The sequence below is a fragment of the Solanum pennellii genome, chromosome 10, assembly GCF_001406875.1.
Source record: "Solanum pennellii chromosome 10, SPENNV200".
NCBI lineage: Eukaryota > Viridiplantae > Streptophyta > Magnoliopsida > Solanales > Solanaceae > Solanum > Solanum pennellii.
The window spans coordinates 28,659,238-28,673,987 of NC_028646.1; the positions used below are offsets into that span (position 1 = coordinate 28,659,238).

General features: G+C 32.2%; 1 protein-coding gene across 1 annotated transcript; it reads left to right on the forward strand.

Annotated features, from left to right (window-relative positions):
- Window positions 1–2,122: 2,122 nt before the first annotated feature.
- On the forward strand, window positions 2,123–6,401 carry LOC107002367 (chloride channel protein CLC-c-like). The gene is made up of 7 exons (XM_015200354.2): window positions 2,123–2,614; window positions 2,689–2,889; window positions 2,953–3,130; window positions 3,554–3,816; window positions 3,953–4,222; window positions 4,821–5,949; window positions 6,047–6,401. Exons 1-7 carry the CDS (start codon window positions 2,409–2,411, stop codon window positions 6,134–6,136), a joined length of 2,337 nt encoding a protein of 778 aa, XP_015055840.1. The 5' UTR covers window positions 2,123–2,408; the 3' UTR covers window positions 6,137–6,401.
- The last annotated feature ends 8,349 nt before the right edge of the window (window positions 6,402–14,750 follow it).

The window sequence follows — 14,750 nt, forward strand, 5'->3', positions numbered from 1 at the left end:
ATATATATATATAATATGAATAGAATTTAGAGAGTGAATCGATTTTTATTTCTTTTAAATTTTTAAGTTGTTAATTCTTCTGATTTATTGTATTCTTTAGTTATTTCAAATAATTATTTGGACATTCCTATGTTTTAAATATTTTATAGAAAGAAAAGTCTACTGAAATTTTATAATTGTAATTGTTAGGGATGACAATGGGGCGGTGTAGGATTGGACGGTGTGGGTTAAGTTTAATTTGTAAATTTTTTAATTTGCTCTGCATAATAGTTCTTTTCATTTTCAACCCTCCTTGCATGAACCCCGCCCGCGTAATATTTTAAATATTTTTTTCCTAGTTATGTTGATACCAAAAATAAAATTCATAAAATAAATTTATTTTGTCATTAAATTGTATTAATTTAATAGGATAGTGACTTTAAATTTTATTTTTTAAAGGTCAATTAGAAAACATGTAAGAAATTGTATTATTTTTTATTGAATCATTATCTTGAATATTTTAGTAGCTTTAATGAAATTATCTTAATAAATAATGCTCTATCACTTTTATAACATGTAAAAGTTAAAATTAAGTTTGAATCCATATAAAATCACATATACCCATTATCCGTAACCCCCTCAATCCCACTTTAATTTTTAAAAAAATCCACTTCAACTCGCCCCGCATCAACCCTGTCCACACAATCTTAGACGTCTCACAAAGCTTTAAACCCATATCGCTTCGCATCTGCCCCTCCTTATTGTCATCCATGGTTTTATGAAAATAACACGTATTCTTTTGTATACATATAAGAGGTCAGGAGGCACACAACTCTTGAATGATGTATCTGTTTGAGTTGTGTGCTTTCATGAAGAAAGTGGAACTCCCACTCTAAACATTTGAGTATTCTTGCTGGTTTATTTTTTTTTGTCTTACTTTCGGTTTTAATTTGTTATAGGTTTAAAAATATATAAATAAAGCGATAAATATTAATATTTCACAAATTAAATATTCTATTGTATATTTAAAAATTACATAAAAAAACTATACATTACAATATTTAAGATCTTGAAATATGTTAATATCTAATGAGATTTTACAAGAACACAACCCTTAACAGTAAATTAAATATTTAAAAATTACATGAAAATTACAATAATAAACAATTTAAATATTTTTAGTATATATTTGAGAATTGTGTAAAAAATATTATGAATTTAATAATTTTAAAATATTTTAAAGTAAATATAAAAATTGATTGATTCTTAAAATTATATGGATGCAACATAAATTGGAACAAACGAAATAACATATATTATTTAAAAATTATGTGACACATACTATTAATCGCAATAATTAAAAGTTCAAAATATTTCTTTAAAACAATATATAAGAAAATCAATCAACTCTCCAAGCTATTGTTTGACCCTAAGCTCACAAATATCCTTGGCAAATCCTATTTGAATGAAGTTTTTGGTAAAATTTCACCATTTGTTTGTCCACAAAATTTTTCAAAAATATTTGACTATTTCAAAAAATATATACCATAAGCTTTAAAAATTATTAAAAGTACCCATAAATTTATATTATCATTTTGTAATGACTACGATCCTTTAAATAATGACCTTATCATATAATTGATAAAAATTAACAGTAACAATATAGACAAGACAATATTTTAGTTGTTTACTCAAATTTATCACTGATTCAATAATAATTACAACGTGTTAAATACAAATTGTTTCTTTTTTCCCAATTTTATCACTCAAATAAAAACTCAATCTTTTTTGGAGGCGGCATAACAAATATTAGTTGAAATAAAAAATTTCAAATATTAACCAAAATAGTAGTTTTTTCTAGTATTTGAGAACCTGTGATATTATATTTGCCAAATTATATAACTAAACACCATTTTTCAAATTTTGCTCAAGTATTCTTTGGGTCAAACAAGTCCTAAATTTCTTAGACGAAACAAAGTAACCTCAAAAGTATTTCTCTTAGTTTAATTGATCAAAATATATAATAATTAAGAACAACTAAAAAATAAAAAGCGGGTAACTAATTAAGAAGTGTGGGCAAGATTAAAGAAGAATTGAAGACCACTAAAAGTAGAAGGTTCTAGGAAAGAAAATGTGGGGGAGATAATGTAAATAAACAAAAACAAAGGGCAAATAACGTGTGATTTGTTTATGACAAGTTTGATGGGCTGTCGAAATTACTGTCACGGATCTCTCGCTCGCCTTATATAATTGAAGCAATGATTCATTTCCTTTATTCCTAGACTAGATAGATGTGCTTTTCTACCCATACACGTATTCATTCATAACAGTAACTTTTTATTTTATGTAGACTATACTATACATAGAGACTAGACTAGAGAGAGAAGAGAATAGAAGACAGACCATTCATTCGTTCATCCATTGATCTGATGATGGAGAACCAAGTTGACATAGAGAATGATGGAGGAGGTATGATTGAGGAAGAGAAATTTGATTTGGAGAGAAATTTTTCAACAATTTCTGAAACTGGTAGCATAAGAGAGCCTTTGCTCAAATCTAAGAGCAGAGTCAACAATACCTCCCAAATCGCTATTGTTGGAGCCAATGTTTATCCCATTGAAAGCCTCGACTATGAGTATGTACTACTTATCTTTTTTTTTTATTCCTTCCATCTCTACTCTGCTACTACTAATAGTATGATTAAATCAGTATTGTAGAAAATGACCTTTTCAAGCAAGACTGGAGATCTAGGAAAAAGGTTGAGATATTTCAATATATATTTCTCAAATGGACTCTTGTGCTCTTAATTGGATTGAGTACTGGACTTGTTGGTTTCTTTAATAACATTGGAGTGGAAAATATTGCTGGTTTCAAGCTTCTTCTCACTAGCAACTTAATGCTTGAGGGAAAGTAAGTACAACTTCAACTTCAACTACTGTACGCTCTTTGTTCAATTTATTAATTACAGAGCAGGTATTTCCAGGCATTTGCTGCTTTTGCTGGTTGCAATGTGTTTTTTGCAACTTGTGCCGCAGCCCTCTGTGCATTTATTGCACCTGCAGCCGCAGGCTCTGGTATACCTGAAGTAAAAGCATATCTGAATGGTATCGATGCTCATTCCATTTTGGCTCCAAGTACATTACTTGTCAAGGTTGGTCTCTCAACTCCTTTTCCTTTCTTGTGTACACCTTGTTGCTCGCTCCATGGCCGTATCTAAGAAGCATAATTCTAGCTTACAACAATAACCGTTATGATTGCAATTAAAAATATATAACTCAATATGTATTAACCTTCAGATTTCATAGGCTTTACTTGACAAACTCTCTACCTTCACAAGGTAAGGGGTAAGGCTACATAAACACCACCCTCCCCAGAAACGATATCAACAGTCTGGCGTTTCCGTCACAGTCATCATTTACCATGAAACGATAAATTATAAACTGAAGCAGTACGTTAGCAAATTAGTTCACGTTAAATGATTGTTAGGGTATATTTGTTTGTTGTTCTAGTTCTATGTGTTGTAATTTATCTCACCTCCACAAAAACACTTATTCTGGCATATTGCATTCCACAGATCTTTGGATCCATTTTGGGCGTTTCTGCTGGATTTGTTGTTGGCAAGGAAGGACCCATGGTCCATACTGGTGCTTGCATAGCAAACTTACTTGGACAAGGGGGTTCCCGAAAATATCATTTAACTTGGAAATGGCTAAAATACTTCAAAAACGACCGTGATCGTAGGGATTTAATCACTTGTGGTGCCGCTGCTGGTGTTGCAGCTGCTTTCCGTGCCCCAGTTGGAGGAGTTCTTTTTGCTCTTGAGGAAATAGCATCATGGTCTCTCTCTCTCTCTCTCTCTCTCACACACACACACACACACAGTTCATGCACATAATAAACAGGCCAAATACTTGCTTCCATTCATAATAAAGCTTGTACCTCAAACTGTTCAATTGTTCTATTTATGTTGTAGGTGGCGAAGTGCTTTACTTTGGAGGACTTTCTTCACAACTGCCGTCGTTGCTATGGTTCTCAGATCTCTCATACAATTCTGTCGCGGTGGAAACTGTGGACTATTTGGGCAAGGAGGTTTGATAATGTTTGATGTCAATTCAGGAGTATCTAATTACAACACAGTAGACGTATTGGCACTTATCTTAATTGGAGTACTTGGAGGTCTTCTGGGAAGCCTTTATAACTATCTTGTCGACAAGGTCCTTCGGACTTACGCCGTCATTAATGAGTTAGTCTTTTAAACCCCTTGTTCCACTGATGTATGTTTAGTTACTTTTCTCTCAGTTAGCCATTAGAGGCATAGGTCTATGTTCAAGTCCGACAAGTAACAACTTTGAGAAGTAGCCAAGGTTTTCCTGGAGCATGTCTCACTTTTTCTTTTGATGTTAGATTTGTATTTTTGTTTTCTTTCATTTGCATATTGTACTTCCAGGTAGATGAATGTAACTGATCCATACTGATTATGTGGATAGCAGTGAAATTCATCAGGATATTTCATCAAAGCATGCATACATATTTTGAGAAGTTCATCTTAAATGGGTCCTTTACCTGTTGCACTAAGATTTGTTTGATCAATGTTCTTCCCTTTCAAGTTATTTGGTCTTGTAAAAGTTGACTCTGTATGTGTTGGTTTTATTTATTTATTTTGTGATGCCATCTCAATAGTAAGTTACATGTGCTATTCCACTAGTAGATTTTTCCTGGTGCGTAAACTGTGGTTGTTCTCCAGTTATTTTCTTCGACTTATTCTTGGAAACAAAAGTAATAATTATGGTATACTTTTTTCCTGGTTGTCCTTTTAACTAATTTTTGGCAGTGAATTACAGGAGAGGTCCTGCTTTCAAGATCTTGCTCGTCATGAGTGTTTCTATCCTGACTTCTTGTTGCTCTTATGGCCTACCATGGTTTGCAGGGTGCATTCCATGTCCTGTAGGCTTGGAGGAAAAGTGCCCAACTATAGGTCGCTCTGGAAACTACAAAAATTTCCAGTGTCCAGCAGGGCATTACAATGATCTTGCATCACTCTTTCTGAACACCAATGATGATGCCATCCGCAATTTGTTTAGTTCAAATAATTCAAATGAATTTCACATCTCTACACTTCTGATCTTCTTTGCTGGGGTATATTGCCTTGGCATTATTACCTATGGAATTGCTATTCCTTCTGGACTCTTCATTCCTGTCATACTTGCTGGAGCATCCTATGGGCGTATTTTTGGTAGAGCCTTGGGTTCGTTATCCAATCTTAATGTTGGTCTTTTTTCGCTACTTGGTGCTGCCTCTTTCCTTGGTGGTACCATGAGAATGACAGTATCAATATGTGTCATACTCCTTGAGCTTACAAACAATCTACTAATGCTTCCATTGGTGATGCTTGTTCTCCTCATATCAAAAACCGTGGCTGATATTTTTAATAAGGGTGTCTATGACCAGATTGTGAAAATGAAAGGTTTGCCTTTCTTGGAAGCACATGCTGAACCATTTATGAGGAATCTGGTTGCTGGAGATGTCTGTTCTGGGCCATTATTGTCATTTTCAGGTGTGGAGAAGGTGGGGAACATAGTACATGCTTTGAAGTATAGTAGGCATAATGGCTTTCCTGTGATTGATGAGCCACCTTTCTCTGAGACACCAGAGTTATGTGGGCTTGTTCTACGGTCACATTTACTTGTTTTGCTCAATGGAAAGAAATTCACGAAACAACGTGTATTGAGTGCCTCCAATATTTTGAGTAGGTTTCATGCATTTGATTTTGCTAAGCCAGGATCAGGTAAGGGGCTTAAGTTTGAGGATCTCGTCATCACGGAAGAGGAGATGGAAATGTATATTGATCTCCATCCTATAACAAATACATCCCCGTACACAGTAGTGGAGACCATGTCTCTTGCGAAAGCTGCAATCCTTTTCCGACAACTTGGTCTTAGACACTTGTGTGTTGTCCCAAAGAAAACTGGGGTAAGTCCTCTTCCCCCCTCTCCACTTGTTTCTTTTGCCATTTCTTATTGTGCATTCTACTATACAATAATAATGTCCTGCTATTCTAAATTTGCAGAGAGCTCCAATCGTCGGAATCTTAACAAGGCATGACTTCATGCATGAGCATATATCTAATCTCTACCCGCATCTTGTCCCCCACAAGTAGACAGACAACAAAGAAGCAGTATATTGTGCATTACTATTCCTTATTTCTTCTATATTTCCAGAATCACTTTCATTGTAATTCTTTTGGTTTGATTTTTGTATCGTACAAATTAAAATTGCACTGATTTTCTCATATCAAGCTTGTCGTCTTGCTTATGGGTGCTGAAGTTGGGCGGCGGTTCAACATGAGTTGAACCAATGAATTGAGTCATGATGGCTAAACTATGTGTCATAATCCAATCATTTCAATTTGGTTTTTTTTTCTATTATGTGACACCATCGATGAAAAAATAATTTTTAAACTTGTCATCTTAGACAAGTTTTAACTTGTGGTTATATAAGTTTATGAAAGGTTTAAGGGGTGATTATAAATTTGAATTGTTTCTAATTATGCCAAGATGATACTACTGAAACCACATAAATTGTTTCAATTTATTTTTCTTTATTTATTGTTTCAGTTTATTTGTCTTAATTTATTTTTTTAGTTTAGCTACTTTTTATTTCCAACTTTTGACATGACATGTTTAAGAAGGACATTTGGTACTTATTTTACTCCTTTCAAGATGCTTCTATTTTTTTGCACCCTCGGTGACTTGAACATCCAATCTTAGGGTTAGATGTGGAAGATGCTTATTATCCGAGTAAAATTCAGATTACAAGATTCAAACATCTTCTTTATTTGCTTTAGCTCTGTGTCAAGTTAAAATCAGACAAACAAATTAAAATAGATGAGATACAGTAAAAATGGAAAAAGTTCAAGCATACCTTGTACAATTAAAAATAGTTTAAATATATTTATTGTTGTACTTTTGATCCAAATGTGCCCCACTTTTATATTTTTGATTCAAATATATCCTTTATATTATACGTTGACACACATTTGTCTTTAATTTTAACAGAGAGACAAATGGCAGAGTCAAAAGTAGACGACCCTCTAGTATGTATTTATGGAAAGTTTTGACCACAATAAGTCATTATTAAAATTAATTTATCAAAATAATAAATTTTTTTTGAAATTTTACAAAACTAATATAAATGTGGTTCTCAATAACGTTTTAGGTAATGTTTTATCAAAAAAATTCAATAACTAAAAGACAAAAATCTGACAGAGCAAACAGACTTAAAACGTTATTGTCAGTAACGTTTTATATTTCGTTACTCTGAGGCATATTTTACAGTTAAAACGTGACTCATAATAACGTTTCTCTGGAATGATTAAAAATTAAAATTCAATCTTGTACATGCCTCATTCTACTTTATATATAAATTTCTCTTATCTTCTCTTTTCATACATAGATAATATTTTTGCAAGAAAAAAGAGAGTGAGGAGGGATTTTCTACGATATCAAGTAATTCCTTTTTTTAATAGTTGTCTTGCTTACTTATTGCATCAATATTAATTCAATAACTTCTTTATTGATATTATAATATTTATTAATCATAAGAAACTGATTGGTCTAATATTTGGAAGGGACGGTTACCTAGGCTAGAAGATGATCTTTCATATGATTTATTCACAAATTTTGAAATTGAAATAATACAAGACAAGCTCCAATTTGTTCAAAGTCTTCCTCACGTTTTTTTGTTTAAAAAGGTATTGTCTATGTATAGAAGAGAAAGAAAATAGAAAATCATATATATGTTTCAAGTGAAGGTATGTACAAAATATATTTATCCATTTTAATAGTGGAAGTTTGAATAATGAATGAAGCATGTACAAGATTGAATTTCAATTTTCAACAATTTCAGAGAAACGTTACTGTGAGTCACATTTTAGCTGTAAAACGTGCTTCAGAGTAACGAATTATAAAACGATACTGACAATAACGTTTTATGTCTATTTACTCTGTCAGATTTTTGTCTTTTTGTTATTGAATTTTTTTAAATAAAATATTACCTAAAACGTTATTGAGAACCACATTTATACTAGTTTTGTAAAATTTCAAAGAAACATATTATCTTGATAAATTGATTTTAATAATGACCTTCTTTGATTAAAAATTCTATTTATTGTGCACATAAATTATGATGCAATTATGCAAGTCATTGTCCATGCAAATGATGAAAGTTGAAACTTTTTTTTTTAATACTCCCTCTATCTCTAATTACTTGTTTACTTTTGAATTAATGAATCTATTTTAAAAATAATATTGAAATAATAAGTTTATCATTTTATCCTTGTTAATTATGAAGTGAATGAATTAAGAACTTAAATTTTTTTTAAAAAAATTATCATTTTCAAAGTAATTAATCGAGGATAAAATAGATAAAAATAATGTCCTTTCTTGATTTTTCAAAATGAACAAATAATTAAGAATAACTAAAAAAAGAAAAAGTAAACAAGTAATTAGAAACCGACAGGAGTAATTTATAGAAATGCGATGCATTAGTTACATTGGACTGAACACCAAGAAAAAAAATTGAAGTAGAGTAAGATGGTCTGCCCAACATCTCTATAGGAAACATAAATTCAACGAGATGGATGATGCCAAAATTAATGGAATTTTTTTTTTGTCAGAATGATATTTTAGTTATGTTATTTTATATTTTAAAATGTATTTATATTTTTAATTTTAATATTTTAACTAAAAAATGAAATAGAAATCAGTCAAAAAAGATACTATAATTTTTTTAAATTTTTGATCAAATTCTTTAATCATTTAGCATTACACAAAATTAATATTCAAAATTAAAGTTTTGCCTAACATTTGTTTTCTGTGTTAATATAGTTCCATCACAATTTAAATTTGAAGCTCAAGATATGGATCAGGAATATGTTAAATAAGTGGGATTTCAACAAAATAAGGGATGGGTATCTTTATTATGAGCATGCCACGTGTTCTATAGTCAATATTAAAGGCAATTTGTGTCAAAAGAGGGTATATTTGGACGGAAGATATAATGAGGGTTATATTAAAGGGAAAAGGGAAAGACTTACCCCCGTACTTTAATAAAAGGAGCGTATATACCCTCCGTTATACTATTCGTACACATGTATCCATACCGTCCAATTAGTGGTACATATAACCTTGTCACTAACGGAGCCCTATTATGTAACAAGTGTCATGATCCTATTATACTACCCGTTTCATCCCCTTTTTAACCCATAACCATAACCCGCCCCATAACCCTTAAAATAATCCTAAACACACGCACCCTAATCAAACACCCAAAGAAAAATCCGCCACTATTCACCCAAATATCTCGTCTTCGTCAGATTCAAGTTCATCTTCGTCGCGACCCTAATTTATCTATCATGAGTTGGTCATAATTTCCTATTTCATCTATTGTCTCCTTCAATTTAGACCTAAAATCATGTCTGAAGGTTCATGTGATTCAATTAGTAACTCCATGATGATGACTTGTTTTTGTGGTGAATTGGCTCGTTGTTTCACTTCAAGGACTCTATTGAACCCTGAAAGAAAATTTTATAGATGTTCTAAAACTAAGGTACATTTTTCGCCTAATAGGAAATTAATATGATTTGTGATTGTATTTGGTGTTCATGATTTCTTCTCTGTTATTTTTATTAGATTGAAAATTGTGAATTTTGGAGGTGGAAAAGCAGTTCTTCAGAAAATTCTTCTATTGAAGTTAATTTATTGAAATCTAAATTGGAAGTTGCTAGGTTGAAAATGGAGAATTTGAGAGAGTCGTTGTAAGATTGAAAGAGACAATTTGAAGAAGAAATTAGAGAATTTAGAGAGTTTAAACTACTTCGAGGTGAATAACTCAAGAAATTTGAAAGCTAAAGTGTCAAAGTTGAAGATGTTGTTCATGTTGCCATTTACTATGTTTGTGGTATTTGTTGTTGCAATTTTCAAGTGTTAGTTATTTCAATTGTTTCTTATGTATTAGTGATAGTGAATCTTATGTTTGAATGTTGGCCATTATTTTCAAGTGTTGCTTCAAACTTATTGTGAATTTCAAGTGTTGAATTTGAAATATTATTTTGTGTCTTTTGCCTTAAAGTTTGTAGTATTTAGTTGTGTTTGAATGTTAGCTATTATTTTCAAGTGTTGCTTCAAACTTATTGTGAATTTCAGGTGTTGGATTTGAATCCTTATTTTGTATCTTTTGCCTTAAAATTTGTAGTATTTAGTTGTGTTATATTAGTCTTTACGTTGAAGATGGATAAAGTTTGTGGTATTGCCACTATGTTTTTCTTGAATAAATGTTTTATATCATTACAAACTCATTAGAAAGTAAAAGTAAGATTGAAAAGATACATAACAAAACAATAATAAAGAGCAACGAAAAGGTACATAATAAAACAACTAAAAAAGTGCAACTCATTTCAAATCACAAACCGCATCCTACATTAACAGAACCCAATAGATACAAAACACTATATATGACATTCACTTGGTTATATATAAGCAAAACGATAGTTAGTCTTAGCTGATACGCTCAGTCTATACAAAAAGTAGAAGTGAAAATCAAAACTACAACTATAAGTTTAAGGCACCATCGTACACAAAACATACCAAAAAATAAGTTTAGCCTTAACATCATTTAAGGCACCAACCTACACAAACAATAGCAAAAATTACACCAACATATACAAAACAGTACCAACACAATAGCATCATCCCCTTCTTGGCCTCAATTTCTGTAGTTGATTTGTAGTAACTGCACCCTGTCCATTCCAAGTTAAGCCAGTTGGTGCTATGGAAAGATTTGTAGGTTCACTAACACCAAATTTGTTACCTCTGAAGCCTATCACTCTACTCCCAATCGGTTCTTGTGGGTTCTGTCTCTTTCTCAATCTTGATAGAAAAGGTTTTTCTGAGATTGTTCTTGGCCTTAGCCTAGGGTCTTCATCATCATCCTCAGCTACTGGATAATAGTTGCTAGAAGAAGCATATTCAAACGGACTTTCTTGTGTTGGTTGTGGGGCTGTGCAGTTGATGTCTTCCTCATAAGCTTCATCTTCATCTTCATCAACTAAACCTCTCCTAGGCTGCCTCTTTTTTCCCCTGCCAGTTTCTTTTCCTTCCTTAGCAGGTTGTTTCCCTTGCTTCTTAGTAGGTTGTTTTCCCTGCTTTGCCTTATTAATCATAATAGAAGATATAGAATTTAGTAGTGAAATATATTCAGCATTTGATGAAATTAAAGATTAAAGAGAATTGAAAATTACCTTTTCACATACTCTTGCATTATCATTTTGTTCTCCACAATTACTACATGTCATCACTTTTCCTTTTCTTATTTGCTTCCATATTCCTTGTCTATTAACAACTTCATTCTTTTCTCTTTCCTTTATTAGCTTAGGTCTACCAACAAGCTTGACCAATTCGGGTGGTTCAATAGCATGCAAAAGGTTGCATTTCCAGAATGGTTCTCCCCTAACAGGTTATAATTTGTGTTTATAAACTGCCAATGCTGCCTCTTTACTATAATACCAATGAATTTCTTTTTTTGGTATCATTTTCTTGTGCTCCATGGCCTTATTGCATGTGGACATGGAATTTCAGTCAGATCCCACGTTATGCATGTATATTTTTTCACTGTTGAGTTGACAATGTGTCTATATGCACCTTCAGTAACCTCATAACCATTATCCCCATTTCCACTCACCTTACAAACCTTGAAAATCTTCAAATACTCATTAAACAACAATTCACTTTTGGGAATAAACCCATCATCTTTCCACTTTCTCACAACAACCTCTTTTGCTGCCAAACTCTCCATTATTTTGACCCTAATGTCTTCCAACATTTCAATAATTGGCTTGTACCTTGCTTCAAGTATTCAGGCATTGAATGATTCAGTAAAGTTGTTGTCAACATCCTGATTTTTGCACACTATATCTAAATAGGCTCTACACCATGCTTTTGGAGGATACTTGTCTATTAAATCTTGTCAAGCCTCTCCATTAACTTCCTAGATATTTTCAAGTTGGTCCTCAAACTCCTCTGTAAATGATGACCATGCAGCCCACCATAGCAACTTTTTCAGCTCACCTTAGTCCCATCTTCTACACCAATTTGCCTCAACATCACAGTATCTCTGATGTGCTTCAGGTAAGTCTGTCCTTACTGCTTCAAACAACCCCTAAATATCAAATTAAAACAACTAAAATTAATAAAGGAATAAGAGCCTGTTTGGCTCAGCTTAAAAGCTGGTCAAACTGACTTAAAAGCTGATTTTTGACTTATTTAGCTGTTTGGCAATACTCAAAATAACTTATTTTAAGTTTAAAAAAAACTTATTTTAAGCCAAAAGTTAAAAGCTGGGGTAGAGGTGCTTTTCTTTTTTTAGCTTATAAGCTGTTTTAAGTTGACCACATTTTTATCTTTTTGCCTTTAATATTTTTATACAATCTCCAAATTACAACATAACCCTAACATCTCTTTCTTCCATTTTTCCCTTTTCACGTTTGGCATAGCAACTTCAGCACTTTTATCCAAACAATAACTGCTTATTTTAAAAATAAGTCTCAGCACTTTCAAAAGTACTTTTTTAAAGCTGCTTTTATTAAGCCCATCCAAACGGGCCCTAAGTATCAAGAAAAGGTAATTAAATTGCAAATCAGTAGTATAATATTACCTTCTGCATATCTGATATGAATGTCAGTCCTTCACCATTTTGAAGCTCAAGGGAATGTTGCAAATGTTGCATAAATCATGTCCAAGTCCTCTTAGTCTCTTTATCTACCACATCCCAAGCTAGAGGGTTGAAAGAGTTATTACTGTCTTGATCAACAACACACAATACTTGTCTCTTAGCGTTTCCTTTAAGGAATGCACCATCTAACCCAATCAGTGGTCTTAACCCAGACTTAAAACCCAGCTTCATTGCCTTGAAACATATATACATCCTAAGAAATTTTCTCTTGCCATTAGATAGTGCCTCTTTAGACAAATCAATCACAATGTAAGACCCTGGATTACGACTTCTCAATTCAGTAGCATAACCCTCTAATTTGTTGTAAGAGTCTACAAAGCTGCCTTCTAAACTCTCCAATATCTCCTTTTTGGCTCTCTTGCACTTTGCTTCACTAACATTGAGCTCAAAAACTCTATGTAAATCAACCTTCATTTGTTTGACCTTGTACGTGGGGTCACTTTGCAATTTGTCCTTAAAATACAAGGCTATTGTGGAATAATCTACTGCAGAGTTATCATATGTTGTTCCACTCTCTATATGATCTACAAGTGTTTTGACACTAACACTAGGAGTAGTCATATCCCCAGAAATAAAAAGTAAAAATGGACAGCCCTCAGCAGCATATGTGTACCTCAATCTGTTTTTATCAGACTTCACCAAAACAAGTTCTACCTTCTTAGCTAGAGATACAGTTTACAAAATTGTTTTGCTTCAGCTATGTCTTTGAAGGCCATACCCTTAACAATCTCCTTATAATCTTGCAAACTATCAGTTATATTCCTCTTTTTTTTAGTGATGAAATTTTTTAATTCTTTTGTGTCATAATCCGAACAACTAAATACCGTTCCATTATTACTGTCATCATCACTTTCACTACAATCTATACCCTCATTAATAATTGGTGCAAGTAAAAATGACCCATCATGCATCAAAATATCAGTTACATTAACAAACAACTCACATTCATCCGTAGCAAACAAGTGAATTGATTTATACTCACTAGATATAACAGATGCTAAGGTCCTAACCCTCTCATCACCTATGATTTCAAAATATTTTCCGCTTGGAGCAAGAACAATAAGTTCTTGCACACCCACAAAGCCTAACTTATTTGTGTACTCATTAACTAAGTCTAAAAAAGATATAAGGTCAGGATCATACCCTTTTCAATAAGTCACACTTCCTCTATCATAGTGTGGTTCTGGACTAGTTAGCCACTCACCATCATGATGAAAGTAAATTGTAACTTCAACCATTTTAATGACTTACAAAGAGTTATGAAATAACATAAGTAACAGTAAATATAAGACAGTTAGATGAAATAACAGTGAGCTATTCAACTGTTTTCGACTACTCTTTTAACAAGTGTTTATTTTTTATGTAAAAAGAAGAATACATAGTTCATCAGAATTTACAGATTGTGCAAATTCAATATCATCTCTATTATGGTATCTACAACATTTAAAGAGAATTACAATTTAAACTAATACATTGCATTGCTCAAAGTAAACTAATGATTTTTTTAAGTTAAGTTACATTAGTTAAGTTAGTAATTTTTTTAAGTTAAGTTACATTAGTTAAGTTAGTTAGTAACATACAACAGGTTAGTTAGTCACATACATTATGTTAGTTATTCACATACATTAAGTAAGTCACATAAGTTAAGTTAGTTAGTCACATACAATAAGTTAAGAAAGTCATATCAGTTAAGTAAGTCACACAATAACCTGCACAATAACCTGCACAGACAAGTCCCAATTTTATAATGTCAAAGTTAGGATTTTTTTTTTAAATTCAAAAGCAAAGACAAGTCCCAATTTTTAAATCTCTAATTGACTAAAAGTGACCCACAACAAAAGATTCCCAGCTTTTTGCTTCACATTCAACTGTATAATAACACAACAAATAATAATAAATATACATAATTCTGTTTAAATAAAAAATTGGTAACTTGAAAAATGTTATTATAGTAGCATCCCAAATCTGTCCGTTTTCCCTAATAT